The sequence below is a fragment of the Pseudorca crassidens genome, chromosome 11 (assembly GCF_039906515.1).
Source record: "Pseudorca crassidens isolate mPseCra1 chromosome 11, mPseCra1.hap1, whole genome shotgun sequence".
In the NCBI taxonomy this organism is placed as follows: domain Eukaryota; kingdom Metazoa; phylum Chordata; class Mammalia; order Artiodactyla; family Delphinidae; genus Pseudorca; species Pseudorca crassidens.
In genome coordinates this window covers 41796080-41819159 of record NC_090306.1, presented here as the reverse complement: position 1 = coordinate 41819159, position 23080 = coordinate 41796080, and the positions used below count along the sequence as shown (strand labels likewise).

Sequence of the window (23080 nt, the reverse complement as noted above, 5' to 3'; positions counted from 1 at the left end):
ATTGTAGATCTCCAGACCGTGGGTCGGGAACTGCCCCTGCCAGTCCTGTCATCGCCTTTGTGAGCAGCCGGCTGTGCCCAAACACCTGGGGTGAGAGGTGTGCGAGGTGCCTCACGCCTGCCTCGTTCCTGATCGGCCTCCACCCCTTGCCCTTGCTCACTCCCCTGCTGTCTCTCCTAGCCTCCTTATCACTGTCTGCCTGTCTCGGCCACCTCTCTTTTTCCCATCTGTGCCTCCAGACCCTCTCCAAAGCCACTGGGGTTTGAGGACATGAAACAGAAGTTTTATTTTACAATCACTAGCAGGCGGTATAAAACAAACATTAACACAGCTGGCAAAAAGCGCAGGCAGCTGGTTATCTGGGATCCTAAAAAGCAGGGTAAAGTTGAGTGATCTTTACATTGTGGATTCAGAAGCTGCTGGAATTCTGAGTTCTAGCCGATCCCTGCACTGGCTGCCCCTTGGCGGTGGTGTTGCCAACAGGTGGTTTGGGGCTTTGGGTCCCCCCCCAAAGTTTCCATTACTCCTGAATGTGTTTGCTATGAAAATACAACTACAGAATGAATCCCTGCACCCGCTTCCAGCCACTGCCCATAAGCCCTCTCCCCCCGCCCCCAGTACCAACCCGGGAGCGTCCAGAGCTCCTGGAGGGAGGCATCTGTTCTCTCCGTTTTGCGAGTCATCTTCCCTTGGGCTTTTATCACAAGTGAGGCTCAAAGGCTCAGTTTGCTCATTCAGTCACTCACTCATTCACTGATTCATTGCTGGTCTCAGGCACAAGTTGACAGTTATCTAACACACATCGCATGGGCAATACAAAGCAGTAGAGGGGACCCAGGAGGCAGGGTTCCTATCTCAAGGAATTTCAGAGGCCAGCTGAAGAAACAACCTGTGTGGATGAAAAGTTCACCAGGGGTTAAACGACACTTCGTTGGCAGCACTGTCTATCCGAGGCGGCTGTGATGTGTTTCAAAGGCACACATGACAAATATCAAGAACTGAGTCCATAGGCAGGAGTGGAGGAGGAAGTTAGGCTTTGTGGAAGGGTGGGTTTGCTCTGGGCCTGGAGGATGAGTAGGAGATGGACAGCTGATGTGTTTGGGGAGGGCCCTTCAGGCAGAGGGCCAGCATAGGGCATGGCCGGCACAACCAGAAGTACCACCTGGGTACCTCATAGTACACTGTGATGAACGGGGCAGGCGGCACGTCTGACTAACATGCCTAGGGTTGGCGGTGAGTGTGATGCTGAATGTCAAGGATGCCCACAAACTTAAAAAAAAAAAAAGCTTGGGAACCGAATCGTGGTACACAGCACACAAACCAGTGCGGGAGAAAACCACACATGGAGCCGTGCTAAGACACGCTCAACAAGAGGAGACTACAGACTGACGTGGTTCACACGTGATCAGATGTGGGCTGCCATCCTGGGGCACTCCCAGGTCACGGTGGGATGGAGCCTGGAGATCCAGCATCTTCAGGTGCCAGGAGTCATCTTCAGGACTCCAGGCCTCACCTGTGCTGGACCAGCTGCAGGGCCCTTCCAGTCTCTGGTCGTGTGCAGAAGTGACTTGGCCTTGGTTTCAGAGAGGTCAAGGGTGGTGGTCTAGGCTGGTCTGGGCATACGTCTCCTTTAGTAGCCCCCTGGGTCAGTCTCTCCCATAGCCTGTTGGTCCTCACAGACCCCTGACCCTCTTGGAAGCCCAGAGATGAGTGGGATCTACTTCAAACAGCGGCCTAACGCTGGGGCTTCTCTGTCCTCTATCCCACCAGAAACCGGTGGGTTCCAAGAACAGTTTTCTAGCCCAGCCTGAACCCTGCCAGTCCAGCGTCAGCATAGCCCCAGCCACAAAGTCAGCACCAGTAACTATTTGCTGCTGGAATCCCCACTCCTCACACCACTGACGGCTGACAGCCTCCTAGACTCTTGCCCAGGCAGCTGCACCCTCTCCACCCTCCAAACCTTGGCGGAGGCCATAGCTGCAGCCTCCCCTCCCTTCCTCCCGTGGAGCGGCCGCCTCCGTTGGTGTCCTCATTGTGGGGATACTATCCACAAGAACCTGTTGCCAATTTCTCCCCGCCCGGGTCTCAGGGCCCCAGCCTCCTGGGATTCCCACCTTGCTGGCTGGCCCCCACGGTGGCTCCTTGGGAAGTAGAGCTTTTCATCAAGGGTGGAAAGCTGACAGGGGGACCTCACTGGGGGAGAACTTGGAAAAAGAGCAACAGCATTGTCTGCCCAGGAAAAGAAAGCTGTCTGAAATACAGTTCACCGTGTCTGTCTCTGTGTACATACGTGTGCGCATCGAAGTTTATGAGGCGTCTTTGCATGAACGTGTGGATGTGTGCTCCTAATATTGGCCAAATGGATTTTTCCTACTGTCCTGTCGACTTTTGTCCATGTCAGCAGGTCTCGGGGTTTGGGGTTTGGGAATCTGATCTGGGAAGGGGGGATGAGCAGCCCCGTGATCCCTCAACACCAGAGGGCCTCCCGTGGAGGCAGAGTGACGATGTAGTGTTGTTAGGGCATTGCAACATCATATGAGAAGTGGAACCAGGTGACCACGGAGGTCCCTTTAATTCCGATGCATCTGACTCCAGACCACTTTGCATAGCAACCCAGACATAATTAAGTGGTTGTTGATGTGTTTTGAAGGTTGCTGTTTGAGGCAACCTTTCTGTGTCTCAGTTTCCTCACCTGTAAAATGAGGGTAACAATAGTACCTATAAAGGGTTGCAGCGAGCGTGGACGGGATAGCACGTAGGAAGCTCTTCGTGGGTGACACGTGGTACGTGTTCAGTCAGTGCTGGCGGTCGTGGTGAAGGTCAACCTTCTGGTTCTTGTTGGAGGACCCTATCCAGGACACTTCGGTCCTCAGATGGCCCATCTGGCTCTATGGGGTCAGTTTCAACTGTCTCCCCAGCTCCCAGCCTTGCTCCTGACCTAAAACTCCCCTGATGGAGGGAAGCGCTCCCACCCTTGAAACTCCATCCCATAGTCGGTTCAGCTGGACATCAGGGCAACCCTGGCCAGACCCCACTCCCACTCTGATAGGTTTGGCCTCACCCAGGGTCCCACCCTGGAAGGGACAGACTTTCCAATCCCAAACTCTGAGGCACCATTGCTTTCTGCCCGGCCAGGGACACTCTCCTTTATTCCCTAAACTACCTGGGGTCCAGGATATATCCCCGTGCTCCCAGTCCAGGGAGGGTGAGGATTCTGGCTGGCAGTGGCTCAACCTCTGCTTTCCGGTTGTGCAAATGACACTTATGCAAACAAAGGGCTCCTTCTCCCTTTAAGCGGGCTTCCTTCCTGGAGAAAATGGCGAGGCAATTGTGCTGGTGGTGTGAGTCCCTTGCAAGGTGGGGACTGCCCCACCTTGCAGCTGTGCACCCTGGGGGGCCTGAAAATTAAAATCTGAGAACTTGGAAGGGATCGTTAGCTCCAACCCCATCGTTTCAAAGATGGGAAAACTGAAGACGGGAGAGAGGAAGAAAGTTCCACTGTTAAAGAAGGATGGAGGATGTGCTCACCCCGACCCCACCCCAGGAAATATTACTGCAGCGTGGTCTCAATTGGTCACCAGTTTTGCCTTTTCCTATGAGACTTCCTTTTGAGAGGCCTGAGAATCTCCGTGCAGTGCTCTTTCTGGAAAGGGCATTTTACTTAGAAGATTTTACCTTTATTAGGAGGGAAAGCTTGGCAGCCCTACGTTGCTGCATCTCTGCTCCCAGACCTGGGAAGATGGAAGCCCTGAGAACCTTGTCTCTCTCTGGGGAGGGGTCCCTGGGGGAGAGGAGTGTAAGAGGGATGAAGAGAGGAGAGAAATGATGGTCCTTTGGCTGCCTTTAAGAGGCGTCATCAACCTGGAGCCTGGGAGAACCTGAAAGAGGTAAAACCTGAGATGCTGACTCAGTAAGAGGTAAAGGCCAATTTGCGTGACATTTCAAGGGTGATGTGGCTACGTGTGGCTTGATGTAGCAAGAACAGCACTTGTTTCTGACCTGTGCCTCCTAGATCACTCCTTCTGGAACCCCAAAGCTTGTTGAAGCACTTCCTATTTGCCTAACACATAATGACCCTCTTACTATGTTCCTCATGCTGAGCACCTGGAATTCAAATATGGAGCCAGTTGAGGCCCTTGGAGGGTCAAGACCCTGGCTTGCAGGTGGGTGGATGTTTGAAAGGCATCACCCAAAGATGAGCTCATGAGTGCTCCCCCCGGCACTAGACCCAAGTTGCTGTGCCTGCTCGCATGACCTATTTTCTAGCTACAAACAGCTAGCATTCCTTGTTCTAAACATCTGGCATTGCCTGCCTGCTTAGTTCCCTTGCCTCTGGCTTCAAACGGCTGTTGGGCTAACCTACTCTCCACCTCCTTCCACCTGGAAGGACCTGGAGGCACCAGATCCACAGGTTTTGATGTCTTTAAAAGGATCAGCCTGGGCAGCAAGGCTCATTTGGGAGCTGTGATATTCACGTTGACTCTAGTGAAAGTCCAACGGCCAATCGCCTTTTGGCCTCCAACCGGACACCATGAAGGCCTGTGTTCCCCTGATAGTGGCCGTGCTCTGCGGCCTGGCCTGGGCTGGTAAGTCACTACTGGTGGGGATGGCAGGAGTCCTGCCGAGAGTTGGGGGACTTGGGAGAATGTGAGGGTAGTGAGAAGAGAGGGAGCCAGCTCTGTCCTAAAGCCATGGACACCTTAGACCAAGCCTGGTCTGAGGCAGGAGTTGCCTCTGGAGTGGATTGGGTTGTATGAAGGGAGCTGCAGAGCTGATGGACCGATGTCATGGAAGCCCCTTCTCGACGACTTGGAAGATGAGCCCCAAGCATCCCTTAGTCCAGTCTGACTTTTGATCTCACCAAGGTTTTGTTTTCTGGGGCCACTGTATAGCATAAAGCTGGGCTGTGGCCGACTGGCTTTGAGTGGCCTGGTCGCCCTTGGTCACTTCCTCTGCTACCTGGGGGTAGGTGAGCTGTCTGCGTGGGACCTTTCCCTGGGTAAAGGCTTAGGAGGAGGGCAGGCTCCGGGGAAACTGGAAGAGCCCCTGACCAGGAGGCAGGTCATGTGGTCAGAGGAATCAGTCTTGTCCCGTGTTAGAGGACCTAAAGCAGAGAAGGGTCCTGGCCCCCAGGTACTAGCGATGCAGGGACAGGACCCGTGGCTAAGGATGGGAACATGTTCCTGTTCAGCAGCTGCAGATGCGGACGCTGATGTGTTAATTAGTGGTTACTGGGTGAGTAGGGAGAGTGCCAAGGGAGGGGGCTGGGCTGAGGGATGTGGGGGGAATCCTCAGCCCAAGGAGAAAGAATCCCACTCAGGTTTTTCCTACCTAGGACTGTCGTAAGGGTGAAATAAGATAATATACAAGAAGCCCCCTACATGGAGTGAGATCTCAATAAACTGGGTCTTTGGTTATGATTATAAAGATAAATACATATAAAATCATTTATAATATTTATAAGTATATTTAGAACATATTAATTCTAGTAATATAACAAGTATTTATTTATATAAAATAATTTATATAAACATAAAATTTACTCTTGGAATCATTTCCAGTCAGGTTGTGGATAAGGAGACCCCTAACAGGATTCCTAAGTGGAAAACGTTTGGAGGGGAAAGCCATTCCCAGGCCTCCCACGCTGGATGGGATCGTGTACCCCCTCTCCAGCACACATGGCAGAGAGCTGGGCCCGGGGTGGTGCAGAGCTCTCGGTAGGGAGTGAGGGAGGGTGCGAGAGCCTCTAGCTTACTGTGAAGGAGTGGTGTGGGGTTGAGGCATTCCAGTCTCAGGAGAGGAGAGCAACTGGAGACATTTGATCCTTGGGGGACATCCCTGAGGGCAGAGGCCAAGGTGGCTTCGGAAGGGCAGATGGCGCCCTTGCCCCTGGGGCTGGTGGTCTGATCCTGCTATGGGACTGATGGGGAAGAGAGGGTCCAGTGGGTGATGCCTCCTTCTTTCCTGAAGTGGGAGGAAGAGGCTCGGTTCTTGTCTGTCCTATGCCAACATCTCAGAACTTAGATGCAAGAGCACGGGAGCCAGTCTTAGGTCCCTGGTTGTTTCAAGTGAATTGAAGCAGGAATCTGGTCCTGGAAGTGAATCTACTTGGTTGGCTAGGTGTCCACGGAAACAGCCTCTGAGACCCCCAGAGAAGCACAGATGTAGGAGTCCCCAACCATCAGAGGGGCTGAGGGCTGGCATATAGGGACACCCAGGTTTGGGACCAAGTTTCTTGGCGGGCAGTGTGGTTAGGGACTGGGTGTTGAGGCATACTGAAGTGTTGGAGTGTACGGAGAAATTTAGCATTTCGTGTAGGGATGGGGGCTGGTGACAAGCTCTTCCCGGGGACTGAAGAGGGTACCTCTGTCCAGGAGAAGAAAGGCCAAGATGGAGTAAGGCAGAAAGAGAGTCAGAGAGATGGGGCAGAGGATTACTGGAGCGGCGATTCAGGCGCCTGGCTAGTGAGGGAGGCGCACACAGAGGGTTTGTATGAACGGGAGGTACTGGGTGGGATCGCTGGAGTGAGTAGTCAGGGTGACACTCTGACACTCACCTGAGTGTCCCCAGAGCAGCCCGGGGAGGTACGTATGAGGAGAAGTCCCTCCCAGTCCTAACCTCCCCCCTCAAGTCCCAAGGTCCTCTTGAAGGTGAGGTGTACAGGGAAGTGTGAAGGATCCCTGGCCTGGGATTCCTACTGGGGACAAAGTTCTTGAACAGAGATGAAAAAGTCCACTCAGCCAGGGCCAGTGGGGCGGCGCCCTCTTGAGCTCTACAGAGCTGACTATTGACTTGCAGCCCTTCTCGACTGGTGCCAGCTGCTGGAATGGGGTGAATTCCTTCCTTGGACTCTGCTGATCTGGCCCATTAAGAGCGTTGCCCTGATTTGTCTGAATTCTCTCCCTTTGGATTCTGGGTGTACTGCCAGGCTGACTGAGCAGGCAGCTGACACAGCCTTCCTACTGGGCTGAAAACTTCACCTTAAGGTCTTTGCATTTGGGTTCCACCAAGGGAGCATCATTTAAGATTCAGGGGGAGTTCCCCTAGGCTTGGAGGGACAAGTGGCCTTGGGCCTGGTCTCTTTTAGGGACAATCCACTGGCTCTGCCTTTCTGGCCACACTGGAAGCCCTTTACACAGTGTGAAGTTGCCTCAGGACCTGGGTTCATCTTGACGCCTCTTTGATGTAAAGAACACAGACCCATAGTGGAGATGTCAGCTAGAAACTGTCAGCAACATCAACATGCTGACACCCCAGCCCGAGCGATGGCCCAGTTGAAACCCAGGGAGGGAGTCAGCTAGATTGAGTAGGTAGACAGGGAAGACTGCTCCAGCCAGTCTGGACACTTGCCACCTGGACGATGGGCATGAAATACTGACTGTTTATTTATCTAACATCTAAGTGGCGCTACTGTGTGTCATGCGGTGTCCTAAGTGCTTTACAAAAATGAACTCATTTAATTCTTATGAATAGACTATGAGATGGGCTCCATTATTATCACACTTTTACAGAGAAGGAAACTGAGGCAAAGAAGGTCAAATGACTTGCCCAAGATCACATAGCTAGAAAGCAGAAGAACCAGAATCCTGGCCTCGAGCAGTTTGGTGCCAGAGTCCGGGTTCTTTGTCTCTCTGCTGTGCCACCCTCATTAGCACAGTATAAACCCTAATCCCAGAATGCAAACCAGTGACTAAACCCATATCTCTCTTCTCCACCTCCACCCCAATCCAGGCTAAATTTCGATGCTACACCTGTGTGGAATCACAACCAGGACCAAACCCCAAATCTAAGCTAAGGCAAAATTGGGATTATTTCTCCTCTCCTAGTCTTGACACATTCCTCAACCCTGCAGTTTTCAACCTATTCCCTTTCCTTACCCGAACAGCAACACAAAATTGTTATTTTACCAATAATTAACTCAAGCCCAAATCCTAACTTTAGCTCTTAATCTAAACCTAACCCACCCCAATCCGGGCCCCAGTTAGGTTTCAGTTTCTTCATTCATACAAATTCCAGTGTTAACTGTGACTCTGACTCTGATCTTGACATTCTCCGTAACCCACAGCCTGACCCTAAACCCAGTACCCACTAAATCCAAACCTCAGGAACCTCAAATGGAAACAAAGGCTCTGTTATCACCCTTAAAGCCCAGAGTGAAAGGAAAGAGCGCCCAGCCAGCTACCCCCTCCACTGTCTTTGCTGTGGCGGGCTTGTTATTTTAGGAGTGCTGGTGGGTTTGTACCATGTCTTTCAAAATTTCTTGTCTTATGCCCCTTGTGACCAAAAGCTGGCTTCTGCAAGCCATTTGGCTGGAGTAAGGGATGTGGTCTGTGGTTACATAACAGAACTTATTCCAAAGTCCAATTCTCACCCAAACCCACCTCATTCCCCACCCTGAGCTAAACTAACCCAAACTAGAAGAGACAGAAAGACGTGACACGGGGGGGGAAGAGGGTGCAGAGGAGACCAAACGAAGGGGAGGGAAGAACAGAGAAGCAGAAGACATCAAAGGGACACAGGATGAGAGACAGAGGTCAGAGGGGAGAAGGCAGGTGGGATCACTGGGGCGAAGGTGACTCACCAGCCTCTATGTGACAGGTGAACGGTGGCCTCTGGGCCATGCCCAGCCCACAGACCTCTTTCTTCTGTCTGTCTGAATTTTTTAAAGTTGGAAAAGTTCACATAGAAATGAAGCCTTCTTTTGAAAAACTGGAGGCTCTGGCGACACTGAGCCTGCATCTCAACATGGCAACAATTGGCTGGAGCTGCTCGTGGCTGCCAGTTTCAGGCAGGGCATCGTTCCCAAGTTTGTCACCGTCCCCACCTCTTTCTACTGCCTTCCTGCTTCTTGACTCCTTTGTGTCACAGGTCTAGCCCCGATTGGCACCTGACTCTGTGATCCTGGTCTCTATTATTAGTCAGTGGGTGGCAGGTGGTGGGTGGCGGGGACGAGGCTTATGCTGTGTATGGGAGGCTGTGCACGTACCTCTCCCCGGCAGCTAGCAATGACCTTCCCTGCCAGGTGGGGCTCCTGCCCCTCTCTGTGAACCCTTCTGCAGAGGGTGCCTTGATGAGGAGAGTAGGATCCCCATAGAGCTAAGTTTGTGACCTTTACTGCCCGTAGGCCAAATGGAGTCATGCGCATCTCGCTGTAATGGCCACCACTTGTCCTGGGTATTCTAGGATGTCTCCAACATAAAACCCCAACTTAAAATAAAGTAGATGTCGTTTACCTGGAATATCTGTCTGAACTACCAGGATTAATAATATCTGGAAAATTTAAGTAATTCCCCCAAAAAGCAAAAGAATGAAAATATCATTTTAGCATGCATTACATTACCAATTGTCATTTTCAAAAGTAAAAAAGTGGTAGTGAACTTCCCCAACTTGCATGCCACCAGGAAGACCGCATGGCATCCGTAACTGACAATTCATACCACTCTTCCTATCGCGAGTGGACTGAGTGGTTGCACATCTCTGACCTGTCATTCCCAGGCCAGAGGTTAAATGGGACATGCATCGCCCTCAAAAGCCAGTTGTTCTTCTGCTACTCCAACTACACAGTTTAAAATTTGAAAAACTCGCTTTGAATAATTCCCTTGTTTGGATGCTTCCAATATTTTAGACTCCCAGATAAATGGTCTTCTGCTTTGTGACATGAAGCCTTGCTAACCGTGTGTCAAACCGTGTGTCCCATGGTAGGTAATGGCCAGCAAGACCACTGCATATTGTTGTGCAGGTTGCGCACTGCACAAGGGCCCCTGGTTGAGAAGGTGAGTTGGACCAAAGTTGAATTTGTATCCTTCTCGCTAAGCCATGTGTCTTGGTGAAGAGCTGTGTCTGCTGAGAAAGGCATACCTTTTCCTAATTTGCCCAAGAGTGGTTTCTGCTGGCCCAGCAATGTGCCCTCAGAGTTACTTCCACCCAAAAGAATGCTAAATCAATTTACACAAAAAACACCACACATACTAGCAGCTCTGCTCATCAGGCCCAGGCAGGGAAACCCAGGCCCAGAGCTCAGTGCCAGAATCAGAGCCAACCCCCCTTCTTTTTTTAAAAAATTAATTTTTATTGGAGTATAGTTGATTTACAATGTTGTGTTGGTTTCTGCTGTGCAGTAAAGTGAATCAGTTATACATATACATACATCCGCTCTTTTTTAGATTCTATTCCCCTATAGGTCATTACAGAGTACTGAGTAGAGTTCCCTGTGCTATACAGTAGGCTCTTATTAGTTATCTATTTTATATATAGTAGTTGTATATGTCAATCCCAATCTCCCAATTTATCCCTTCTCCCCTTCCCCCTCGGTAACCATAAGTTTGTTTTCTACAAGCCGACCCCTTTCTGCTGCCCTGTGCCCCATGTAGCAGACACAGGGAGGCCTGTGCACCTCGGACAATCAGGCTGGCATTTCAAGATAGAGACGATACTCAGCCTAGCAGCCGTTTCATCACCGTCTCTGATGTGCAATTCAGAATCCTTTTCCCACAGAAAAAATATCATCAATGGCGATTGAGGCTCTAGATCAGCTCACAAAGGTCTATTTAGCATAAACGGTGGCTGAGTTAAGAACCCTGTGGACTGTCAGCACTTAAAACACAGCCTGGCAGAAAGCAAGTGATCAGGAGATGTTTGTTGACTGAATGAATAACCTGCCCCACGGTTCTGATGGTAAGAACAAGATACTATCTGGTGACCGCGCTGACAGATTCTGAAGCACTTTGTAATAGTGTTGGGTTTTGGGGGGAGTGGTGTAGGGGTAGAATTTATTCCCCTCCGTGATGAGAGAGGAGCTCAGAGTCCCCAGCAACATTCATTCCCTCGTCTTCCTCCCCAGCCCCGCTCCACCCTTCTCTGCCCAGAGCCAAGGTTGCAGTTACTCAGCTTGCAGGCAAGGGAATGGGCCAGCAATAGGAATGTGCTTTTCTGAATGCGCCTAAAGATTCCCAAATGCAGCCTTTTTGGCCATTGCCAAGTGTAATTGCGAAGAAAGAAGGGAATCTGGTATCTCAGGAAACAGTTCTTATTCCATGAGGCCTGGGAGGAGTTCACCCTTGACTCTGGGAGTTATTACAGGTAAGCGATGTTCCTAAGTGAGGGTCTTGTCATTTGGAGAGTTCAAGCCTATCCACCTATCAATTTACATTAAATAAAAGTCATCCCAACCTCAGAGTTTTCAGCCCAGAAGAGACCACCTCCTGCCCACCACCTCCCCTTTCTACAGATGAGCACACTGGGTACCAGAAGGGTGAATGGCGAGGAGGGTTGTCGCCTGGGGATGTTGTTTCACTTCTGTGAACAGTTTTCAATCTCCCTGTCTTACACTTTCAGATTTTCTCCTCCTTCACCTGGTACTTGCTCAACGTACCCTCGCCCCTGTTTTGTATTTTCTTCCAGTGCACATGCTTGTCCCCGAAGCCAGGAGGACTGAGAATCAGTGATAAAGAGGAGGGGCCCCTTGGGGAGGTTTGGTGACTTTACTTCTCTGACCTACAGCTGATGAGGACCTCAACGAGCCTGAGCCATTCCTGGAGCTGGAAGAAGAGATGGAGGGGGCCCCGGCTAGTGGTGAGTCTGCCTCCCCAGAGGGGGGCCTTCGGGATAAAGATGAGGGACGTGAGAGGATGAGGAGGAGGGGGCAGCCACGTGAGTGGCCACAGGCCCAGGCCAAAGCCAGAAGGGACCCCTAATCCAGCACCTAGAGGTGGTGAGAGCAGCTCGCTGGACTCCTGGGGTCTGGGAGGGAGGAAGCCCCAGGGCCTCAGTGACCTGGGGGGTAGGCAGGAAAGAGTCCGAGGCCTGCTGAGAGGGACAGGGAAGGGGAAGAGATTTTATTTTTAGAGAGGGAAGATTATAAAAACAACAGGCCAGAAAGTAGAGTTCGGCACCAGAAAGGACTTCCTGACTGTGAAGGGTGTGCACCAATTAGGCTTGTTTGTTTTCCTTCCCTGGAGTTCTTTAATAGGAAGCATCAGGAAAGCAAGGCTGGGGGGCGGGGCACGGGGTGGGGTGGGGTTCATGCAGTGGGCACGGCCTGGCTGCTGCGGGGAGCGACCCCTAGAGGTCAGCCCAGGACACACCTCCCCTCTGTCCTCTCAGACTTGTACTCGGCACCCAACTCCTGCCGGGGCCGCTGCCTGGAAGCCTTCGACAAGCACCACCTATGCCACTGCAACGCCCGCTGCCCAAAGTTTGGAAACTGCTGCGAGGATTTCGAGAGCCTGTGTGGCCGTGGTCAGTCTCCTGCTCCCTTTAGCATAGCCCCAGAGGCAGAGGAACTCTCTAGAGCAATAGCTCTCCGGGTGTGGTCCCTGGACCAGTACCATGAGCATCATCTGGGAATTTATTAGAAATGGAAACTCTAGGGCTCACCCCGGACCCATTGAATCAGAAACTCTGGAGGAGGGGCCCACTACTCTGTTTTCACAAGCCCTCCAGGCAATTCTGATGCGTGCCAAAGTACGAGAAATTTCCTAGGGGCAGGGGGCAGTGTGGCTATTTCATGGACATTCTGTGGGCAAGGCCATGTGCTGAACTTAAGGATCCTTTAGGCCGCTAGGCCCCTGCCCTACAATCACTAGGGCGCCTTATTGCAGCCCCTCTCCCCCGCTGCGGGCTTCTGGAAGGTGCCCAGGAGGGGATGCACACAGACAGCTGCTTGCCCCCTGGCCTCCCTCGGGCTCTGAAACACCCCTCCCCCAATTCCTCCCAGAGGGTTTCTCCCACACCAGCGATGCCATAACGAAGGGGGAAACGCAGAGCATCTCTGAGAAGATCTATAGGGCAGATACCAACAAAGCCCAGGAGGAAGACATTGTTCTCAATCGCCAAAAGTGCATCTCGCCCTCGGAGGCCAGAGACCAAGTAGACCGCTGCCCAGAGCCGTGAGTTCCCTTCAGGCCTCTTCCTGCAGTCTCTCCCCCAGCTTTGCTCGCTTTGGTGCCTCAGCTCTTTTCTCCTCAAGGCAGGCAGGACCAAAGGGAGAGGGAAAAAATAGGTCTCCAGAGACAGATAAAGCCATCTGAGGACCTGTGGGGATCCATTTGGGAGGGTTTCTGGGACTGGCTGGGCTGAGAATAGAACTGACCTTCCAAGAGATGAAGTGGAAGAAAAGAGGGACCTCATGCGTTGTCCCCAAGAGTATGTGAAGTCCCCACTCTGCCTCTGAACCCAACCCTCTCATGCCCGCCCCTGCACCTGGAAGTTCTGGAGGGGTTTCTGCTCTGCGTGCAGGCCTCTCACTGGGCCTCCCTCTACCTGCCCCAGGCTCTTCACGTATGTCAATGAGAAGCTCTTCTCCAAGCCGACCTACGCCGCCTTCATCAACCTCCTCGACAACTACCAGCGGGCCGTGGGCCGCGGGGAGCACTTCACAGCCCAGCAGCTGGCTGAGCAGGACACCTTCCTCAGCGAGGTTATGAAGACGGCCGTCATGAAGGAACTCTACGGCTTCCTCCACCAGCAGAGTGAGTGACGCCGTGAGGCCTCCCCCAGGACCCGAGAGAGAGGGAGGCCCTGCTGAGGATGCGGTGTGCCCACAGCGGGCCAGGCACCCCTGGGGGCTCCACGGCGGGCAGGTTAAGAGAGCAGGTGGGGACTAGGTGGAGGCCAGTGGACCTCTGGGAGGGGACAGAGAGGGGCCTAGAAGAGACCACAGACCCAAGCAGGAGCTGAAAAATCCTCTGTCCGGCTTCGAAGTCAGCCCATCTTTTGACCTAATCTTAGCAGCCTGGTTTGCCCCCCACTTGCTGCTTCGGTCTCAGGGTTCTCCGCAGGCCGTGAGTCACCCAGCTCCCGCTCAGCCCCCAGGGCACTCCTCTGCCACCTGAGTTGATCCCGGACTCAGCACCGCTTTGCAGGCACGTAGGGTCCCTGCCCCCGCTCCCTCATCGGGCACTAAGTCCAGGAAGGAGGCCGGCCCATTCCACATTTTTGCTGGGGACACAGCAACAGAAAATCAACAAAGGTTCAGAGGGGGACGCGATACTGGGAAGGGTTCTGGTTGGAGAGACTCCAGATACAGATACATGTGAATCAGACCAAAAAAGGTTTGGGCCGCAGGACTTCTTGGCATGCGGTGTGTTTGTTGGTGTCCTCCAGATTCCTTTCCTGAACTCCGGGCAGCTGGGCCTTGCCTGGGGGTGGCTCCGTCCTGGTCATCCCTTGCTGGCCGTGGGATCGCCTCTGCTCGGAGCCGTTGCATTCCATCCTCCGGTAGCCCCGTTAAGAGTTAGTAACACTGTTTTTAGGTAAAGCCGGTGACACACAAGCAAGCCCTGTGAAGAGGGCGCGATCCTGCACTGCCCCCTGGTGTTCTCCTTGTAGTAAACACAGGAGAGGATCTTGGAAGTCGAGACTGAGCCCTAGTCCAGGCTGTTCCACTACCCACCCGGTCTGCGCCTCTCTCCCTGTCCAAATCCCACTTATCCTTAAAGTTCTAGCTCACATTCCACCTCATTTATGAAGCTGCACTTGCTGCAGCTCACAGCTGGCTTTCGGAGTCTCTTCAGAGGTCAAGGGTTTGGAGTGTGTCCTAAAATAGCCTTGGGCCAGAGAGACTTGGTTTCACTTGCTAATGACGCAAGGGATCCTGGGCCGTTTGACCCTCAGACCCCAACTGAGCCTTGTCTGTGCAATGCGGTCTTGGGGGATTCATGCATGTAAAACACTCAGTGGAAAGCCTGGCACCCGGTAAGCTGTAGCCATTCAGATTGCGAAGGCGTTCTCTATTATATCGTGTGTTCTTAGTCTTGTTTTCCAACTGCGTGGTTTTAAAAAACTGTTTATTGTATTTTATTTTTATTTTTGGCTGCGTGGGGTCTTAGTTGCGGCACGCTTTCTCTTCGTTGAGGTGCGCGGGCTTCTCTCTAGTTGTGGCGTGTGGGCTCAGTAGTTGCGGTGCGTGGGCTCTCTAGTTGTGGCACGCAGGCTCAGTAGCTGCCCCTCGGCATGTGGGATCTTAGTTCCCTGACCGGGGATCGAAACCCCATCCCCTGCACTGGAAGGCGGATTCTTAACCACTGGACCACCCAACCGTGTTTTAAGTCCTTGAAAGGAGGGAATATGCCTGGTATCTCTTTAGCGTCCTCTACACACAATTCTGGGCAGTGAACCGTCGATAGTTGCTAGCTCTCTAATTCAGATCTCCAGCCCTGACATTTCCCTGCCTGTCTAACTGGCATCTACTCAGAACTTAGGGTAAAGAGAACTCACGGTTCCTGCCTCTTCCTCCAGACCTGCTCCTTCCTCATCTTCCCCATCTCATAAATGACCCCATACTTCATCCAGTTGCTCAGGCCCAAAGCCCAGGGGTTATATTTGATTCTTCTCTTTACCTCCCCACTCCCCACCTCCATTTCCTCCACCAGGAACGCCTGGTAACAACCTGACATGAAGAATCTATGTGAGGATTGAAAGCACTCAAACAGTGCCAGGTACACAGAACAAACTCAGTAAATCGAAACTATTTTTCTTATTGTTAAGGTTTGACTGAGCTCCAACCTTCTTTGCATGGGCTGGCAGCTGCCTGCCTCTCAGACCTCCTCTCCTACCACTCTCCCTTCCTGCTGGCTGTGCTCCAGCTACATGGGCCCTCAGCTCTCTAAACACCGGGGTGTCCTGGAGCCTTTGCACTTGCTGCTCCTTCTACGTGGAAGGCTCTTTCCCCCAGGTCTTTGCATGGCTGACTCCTTACCCTTCAGGTCTCTGATCAGTGCTACCTTCTCAGAGAGGCCTTTCTAGAAAAGCTCCCACCCGAACCCCACCTCCAGGCATCATGGGACAATCTGCTTTATTTTCTTCATAGCACTTATGTGAAATCATACCGTTTATTGTTTGTTTATTATCTGTCTCCTCTACCGGAATATAAACTATAAAGACAGGAATCTTGTCCTTGTGATTCCCTGATGAATCCTCAGACTTTAGACCTGGGCCTGGCACAGAACAGGCGCCCCATAGAATCTATGGCATAGATAACTGCTGAGCGAACAACTGACTATGTTGGCGGAACCCACCTGTCTCTTGTCACGCTGGAGCAGGTGGCCCTTCCTTGCTTTCCAGGATCTGGCCCTGCCTTCCCCTCTCCTCAGTCCTCTGTGTTCCTCTCCCCAGACCGCTACAGCACAGAACAGGAGTTCGTCAACGACTTGAAAAACATGTGGTTTGGGCTGTATTCAAGAGGCAAAGAAGACGGGGACTCAGGCGGCTTTGAACATGTCTTCTTAGGTGGGATTACTCTGCTTGGGAAGAAAGAGTTGGAGGGATGAAGAGAGATGCTTCCCTCAGGCACAGGGCAGCATCAGCACCGATGAATCAGTAGTCGAGCCAGCTCGCAGGGCAGGGCACGTCTGCTCCCTGGCCAAGAGGGAGGGGACTGAGGGGCCATGTTTGAGGGCCAGTTTCTTCTGGAGTATCAGAGGGAGAAAGAAGCCCAGACACCGGGGCTCCCAAGGTGCACACGTAAGAAGAGAGACGTGTTTGAGGCCCTGGCTGTCTACCTCTCAATGGTCCTCTGCTTCCAGGACTTGGTCAGCAGTTTCCTAAGGAGGCCCCATTGCCCCAGCGTAAGGCTCCCACCAAGTCTGGCTTGCTCCTAGGGAAATGGCTAGAGGAGTATCTCAGAATGGCCCAGGGTCAGTGGGGAGAAGGAACTCTCCCAAGGGCTTCAGCTGAAATGGGAGTTGTGTGTGTGTGTGTGTGTAGCTTTCTGAGGTGAGAGTTAGGGGCGTGAGGGACTCTGGGAAGTTGGGGTGGACATTCTAGGAATAAGAGACTGGAGAAGGGGTACAGCCTTGGCACGGGAGTGGGGAAAGAGGTCGGAGGGGAGGCCCAGATCACCCACCTTGATCTGTTTATTACAGGTGAAGTCAAAAAAGGCAAGGTCTCTGGCTTCCATAACTGGATCCACTTCTACATGCAGGAGAAGGAGGGCCTGGTTGACTATTACAGTCACATCTGTGATGGGCCCGTGAGTACTGAGTGCTGACCCCGTGGGCTGGAAAAGCGCCGTCAGTACCCAGACATCCTGTCCTCGTTCTGAATTCCAAACAGGCAGACTTGTCTCCCACCCTGACCCTCTTGGCAGTCTAACGGGGATCGTGAATAGGACTTCCCCATTTGCTGGAAAGAGGGTTTAGCCAGCCAGGACGCTTCCAAACAGTGAAGGCTCCCGAGCTGCAGGGGGCAGGGGGCAGAGGGCGTCCTCTCTGGATGGGAGAGTGTGGGCAGGGGAGAATCCTTAGAGGGGAAAACCAAAGACCTGAATTTCCTTAGAATGTGGTGTCAGCTGAAGTTTCAGTCTGGCTAGTCTGAGTTAAACTTCTTATATTTTTATAAAAAAAAAGAACCCTTTGCTGCCCTGAGCCTGGAAATAATTTGGGGGCAATAAGCTGTCCTTCTCTTCCGCATGTGAGGGCCACAGGAAACGGTTATGTCCCTGCTCCCCTGGCATCGGGCACATGGATGCTGACTGTGGCCTTTCTGGGAGATGCGAGCTGGCGGCTCCAGAGAGAGGGTGTGCGCAGGACTCAGATACCCTAGCAGGGAAGACTGCATCGTCTGTCGATTTAAAGAATCCAGTCTCCCCAGGGAGCTCACACAGACCCCCCACGGGCCCTCGACAAATCCTAGCCAACCCTCCGTGCGACTCCGCACTGTGGCACTCAGCAGACCCCCTTTACCGCCCTTCTCTTCGCAGGGGGATTCTTACCCCAGGGTGCTGGCCTTGCAGTTCAGCTGGGACGGCTACTACAAGGAAATGGGTTCAGCTTTCATCGGCAGCAGCCCCGAGTTTGAGTTTGCCCTTTACTCCCTGTGCTTCATCGCCAGGCCAGGCAAAGTGTAAGTCCTGGTGGCTCAGGAGGGCTTGGACAAATCACTGTTCTGGGCCTCGGTTTTCTGTCTTGGAACGTGAAGCAGTTGATCAGATCAGTCGTGTAGCTGCCAACCTTCACCCCAGCAGCAGAACCACATCCCCTCCCTCCTCCAAGTGCAATCGTATGCAGGAGCTTAATATACAAAACAGTTAGAAATGGAGTTGCTCTGGGGCTGCAAGCCTCTCTGTTTGGCCCCTGAGGCTGTTTGGGGGAACGCTGGAGCCCCAGAGAGTACAGTTAGAAACCACTGGCCCTCATCTTCTCTAACATTTGAGGACTCTGGGCCCAACCACTTCTGAAACCCTAAGCGGACATTTCATTTCTGGAGGTCGCAGCTCTAGAGTTGGATTTGAGAATATTCCTGTAGGACAGATGAGAAGCAGTATTCTCTAAGAAGACAGAAAAGAAGACAGAGTTTAAGAGGGCCCTCTGCACGTGGGGAGCCAGAGGCAGACGCTGAAGCGAGCTGTGGCAGCTCCCTTAGAGGCTAAGACAGGGTGGAGCCCTTCCGCGCGGGCTGAACTTCATCCTTCCAGCTTGGGGACGGAGGTGGAGTGAAGCAGGTCCCTATGATTTGCTGATCTTTCCCCACAGGTGCCAGTTAAGCCTGGGTGGACATCCCTTGGCCATCCAGACCTATACCTGGGACAAGTCAACCTACGGAAATGGCAAGAAGTACATCGCCACAGCCTACGTGGTGTCTCCTACCCAATAGAGCTTCGAGCTAGAAAGGGGCGTGAGGGCAGTGAGAGCTCTTGTCGGACTGAGATGCTATTTGCTCTGCGCTGGAGGGGGAGGGAATGGAGGAGACTGGGAGGGACTCCCCAATCCAGAAATGCCCATATGAGAAAGAGAGAAAATGATACAAATTAGAGAAACAGTCACATCTTTGTCCTCCAGCATTTTGGAAACAGAAGGTGGGGACCCTCAATAGCTCTTTGCCCTGCTGGGAGGTGGAACCCTGAATAAGTCCTTGAGGTCTCCAGGCCTCATGTTTCCTTTTAATGCAAAGGGAAGGGGTTTGCCCCATTTCCTCTTTTGGGGGTTGGTGAGAAGGCAAACCTGATGACATTCTTACTGTGAAGATGTTTTCAATTGTTCTTAGGAAGAATGGCTGAGAGAAATTCAAGGTTACTCTAATGGCTGTTATGGTACACAGCTCTGCAAACTGTAATCACCCCCATACTGGGGCCTCAAATAAAACAGGCTATGGAGATCAAGGGTGGGTATTTGGTCTTTTCTAGGGTGAGATCCTCTCAGAACAGGGTCCGCGAGAGGGTAACGGCTGATGCAGCGAGTAGGCTGGAGCGGCAGTGGACTCCTCCAGGCCCGATTTTTTTGTAGTCAGCTAGGTAACTGCAACAAGAAGCTTCCTAACTGTGGGTATTTTGTGCAGTTACAGAGCTGTATTTTGATTCCAAATAGTTTGTAAAAGAGTTCCCCTCCTAGGCGGAAGATTTTGCATCAGAAGAAGAAAGGAACCTAGAGCTTGGTGTCACTAACGTAATTATTTTAAGTCTAACTCAGCAGCCATAATTTGCATAAGCTCTTAGAATGGAAGACAGGGAGACTGGGGCTCCCTGTTTCACTCAGTTATGCATTTCTCCCCTAATCACATTGGGAACCAGATGCTGTCCCACAGGGCAAGGCTTGAACTATGCTGTAGAGTCCTGAGTCTCAAGTCATTTCAGAAAACTTGAAATGTGTCTCTTCTTTGCATATGGTCCCCCTCAACTGTCTGTCTCCCAGCCTTTTCTGTGGAGCAGGGCTGGGAGTGATGCTTCTGGCTTTAGTGACTCTTTGGGATGACCTGGAGGATGTGGTATCTTGGTAAAGTTCCTGACTCACCTAAGTCTCTCTAGCTAAGACCGGTGGAGAATTCACCTGGTGGACTTGTAATGTGAAGGGCGGAAGGAGAGCCCTTCCCGCTTCTGGTTCCACATATAATTGAGCCTGGAAGTCACCATTCCATCCTAACAACAAGTAAAAACTGAACAGAGTGAAAAACCAACGATTCTTCTTGGATCTGTAAGACAGGGGAGAACACAGGCAAACTGTTGCCCTCGGACTGGAAAGACAGGTGAATGTAGGAAGACACAGAAACCAGGGCTGTGGTTCAAAAACCTGAACTGTAATCGATAACTGCTGGAGGTTCAGTGCAGTTGGCTCTGAGCGTTAAAAACTCCAGGGGACCCAGTCACAGGGCGCCTGCACAATGCTGTGAAATGTACCTCCAGGAGCTCCCATCATAAACGTGTGAGAAAAATCCCCTCAGCCTTCCCGCACCGGTGTGAGAAAAGAAACCATTTTGAAATACTCCAGAGCATTCTGTCCTTCTTAACAAAGTCTGCCCTGAGGGGAAGCTAGTTCACCAGAGCCTAAGCTGCTGGGGTATTGTCAGAGCCTAACTGACAGGTAGGGAGAGACCCAACTCTAGCCTTCCAAGTGGGAGAAGAGAAATTACCCAACTCCAGCCCCCTTCCATCCATCCTCTCCGCACAAGCGGGGAGAAGCACTTGGGAAATTCACAGTACAGAGGCATAGGCTGACTGAAGGACAGACCTACAGAGGACTACAGAATGCCTTCCCTCCCCTCACACCTCACCACCACATTACTAAAGGCCTATTTACAGCACTTTCTTTTACTGGTACATTATGTCTGGCTATCAAGAAAAAACTGTTACCCCAAAACGGGGCTCCCCTTTTGTTGGGTGTCGAGCCAAAAGACAACCAGGCCAAAGATAGGGAGGAAGAAGGATTTCTCACTTGCAGCCACAGTAAGGAGAACACTGGGGATCTTTCCCAAAGCAGTGTCACCCCAAACAGCAAAACTGGGGAAGTGTTAAGCTAAGGGCCCCTGCATGTTCATGGAGGGGCTTGGGCTGTCTGACAGAGTCCAAGCTTTAGTTGAGGGTCAGAAAAGGTCAACAACATCACCCCTCAGTTTCCAGCTGATGTGGTGGTTGAGCTCTTCAGGCTAATCTTTCTTTTTTGTGTGTGCGTTACGCGGGCCTCTCACTGTTGTGGCCTCTCCCTTTGCGGAGCACAGGCTCCGGACGCGCAGGCTCAGTGGCCATGGCTCACGGGCCCAGCCGCTCCGCGGCACGTGGGATCTTCCCAGACCGGGGCACGAACCCGTGTCCCCTGCATCGGCAGGCGGACTCTCAACCACTTCGCCACCAGGGAAGCCCCCAGGTTAATCTTTACTACTGAAACAGAACGGGGAGTTTTTACCACTGATCTTTGCTATCTTTTTTTTTTTTTTTCCTGATCTTTGCTATTGTTACTTCTCTTGCCTGATAACAGTCCTTTGTTTCTGCATTCTTTTGTTCCCTTAAGATCATTAAATACTCAGACCTGTTCAAGGGCAAGCACTGTGGCCAGGCTTAGATTACAGAATGGCTTAGGCCCCAAATGGCTTCTCTTCTGTCAAGAAAGCCATGCCTGGTTCTCTTTCTCTGGGGACTCCCTACCCTCTCTGCTTGCATAACGAAAGGCAAAAAACACAATTTGAAGAGATAGAGCAAATAATCAGAACCAGACATGGCAAGAATGTTGTAATTATCATACTAGGGATTTAAAACAACTATGATTCATATGCTAAGGGCTTTAAGGGATAAAGTAGATAGCATGCAAGAACAGATGGGCAATGTAAGCAAAGAGATGGATGTTCTAAGAAACAATTACTGGGCTGCACCCCACAGGCCTGCAAGCCCTGTACTTGCCCAGCCTGCAGGCTGAGGAAAGAGCCCAGGATCGAGGACAGAGACATCAATGGCTTAGTGGATAGGGGGATCTTACATGCCTGAAGCAAGGTCCTGGAGAAACACCCTGCTCTGTGCAGCAGGTGGCAGGCAGCAGTATTCACTACCATGGGGGTGGGTGGGTAGAGGAGAGCGAGGTTACCGGTGATAGAGGGAATTGACCTCAGCACGCCCCTCACTGCCCCTCTATGGTGGCAACACTAGTATGATGGTGAAACTATCATAGTGGAGACATTGTGATCTAAAGGTTAGAACAATCCCTTGCTGGAACCTGGGGCAAGTAGCAGACATTTACTGATGAGGCTCTATGATTAAGAGGGAAGGTCAGTCATGTGAGTAGGGTGTAGGTAAGGCAGGGACTGGTTGAACAGGGATGTACAGAGAGCAAGAGAACAGCCATCTTGGGTGGCCTGATCATACAACAATCAAAAAGAAATGCTAGAGATAAAAAACACTGTAATAGAAATGAAGAATACCTTTGATGGGCTTATTAGTAGACTGGACTGCTGAGGAAAGAATCTCTGTACCTGAGGATAGTTCGATAGGTACAGAAAAACCAAAAGGCAAAGAGAACAAAGACTAAGAAAAACAGAACATTCCAAGTACTGTGGGACAACAACAAAAGGTGTAACATATACATAATGGGAATACCGGGAGAAGAAGGAGCAAAAGGAACAGAAGAGATATATATTTTTTATTTTTATTTTTTTAGAAGGACATTTATTTATTTATTTATGGCTGCATTGGGTCTTCGTTGCTGTGCGCGTGGGCTTTCTCTAGTTGCATTGAGCGGGGGCTACTCTTTGTCACGGTGCGGGGGCTTCTTGTTGCGGTGGCCTCTCGTGTTGCGGAGCACGGGCTCTAAGCACGCGGGCTTCAGTAGCTGTGGCGCACAGACTTAGTTGCTCCGTGGCATATGGGATCTTCCCAGACCAGGGCTTGAACCCGTTTCCCCTACATTGGCAGGCGAATTCTTTTTTTAAATAATTAATTAATTAATTTTGGCTGCGTTGGGTTTTCATTGCTGGGCGGGGGCTTTCTCTAGTTGTGGCGAGCGGGGGCCCCTCTTCGTGCGGTACACAGGCTTCTCATTGCGGTGGCTTCTCTTGTTGCAGAGCACAGGCTCTAGGTGTGTGGGCTTCAGTAGCTGTGGCACATGGTCTCAGTAGTTGTGGCATGCGGGCCCTAGAGTGCAGGCTCAGTAGTTGTGACGCACTAGCTTAGTTGCTCCGTGTCATGTGGGATCTTCCTGGATGTTCCCACCGCAATGAGAAGCCCACGCACGGCAGCAAAGAGTAGCCCCTGTTCACTGCAACTAGAGAAAGCCCACGTGCAGCAACGAAGACCCAATGCAGCCAAAAAAAAAACAAAAAAAAGACAGAGATTGTCAGGGTTAATCAAAAAACAAGACCCAACTATACACTGTCTACAAGAAACCCA

At 51.7% G+C, this 23080-nt stretch overlaps 1 protein-coding gene across 1 annotated transcript; it reads left to right on the top strand.

Annotated features, from left to right (window-relative positions):
* The first annotated feature begins 4450 nt into the window (after positions 1-4450).
* Positions 4451-18741, top strand: ENDOU (endonuclease, poly(U) specific). Its single transcript, XM_067696307.1, has 9 exons — positions 4451-4586; positions 11500-11571; positions 12103-12237; positions 12716-12887; positions 13270-13469; positions 16114-16227; positions 16863-16969; positions 17699-17841; positions 18471-18741. The coding sequence occupies exons 1-9, from the start codon at positions 4532-4534 to the stop codon at positions 18589-18591; spliced, it is 1119 nt and encodes a 372-aa protein (XP_067552408.1). The 5' UTR covers positions 4451-4531; the 3' UTR covers positions 18592-18741.
* Positions 18742-23080: the final 4339 nt, after the last annotated feature.

Excerpts from the sequence above, each read along its gene's own strand:
- ENDOU (XM_067696307.1), top strand. The coding sequence starts at position 4,532 with ATGAAGGCCTGTGTTCCCCTGATAGTGGCCGTGCTCTGCGGCCTGGCC. Across the intron at positions 12,238-12,715 it reads CGAGAGCCTGTGTGGCCGTG|AGGGTTTCTCCCACACCAGC; the intron begins GTCAGTCTCCTG and ends AATTCCTCCCAG. Across the intron at positions 16,228-16,862 it reads CTTTGAACATGTCTTCTTAG|GTGAAGTCAAAAAAGGCAAG; the intron begins GTGGGATTACTC and ends TGTTTATTACAG.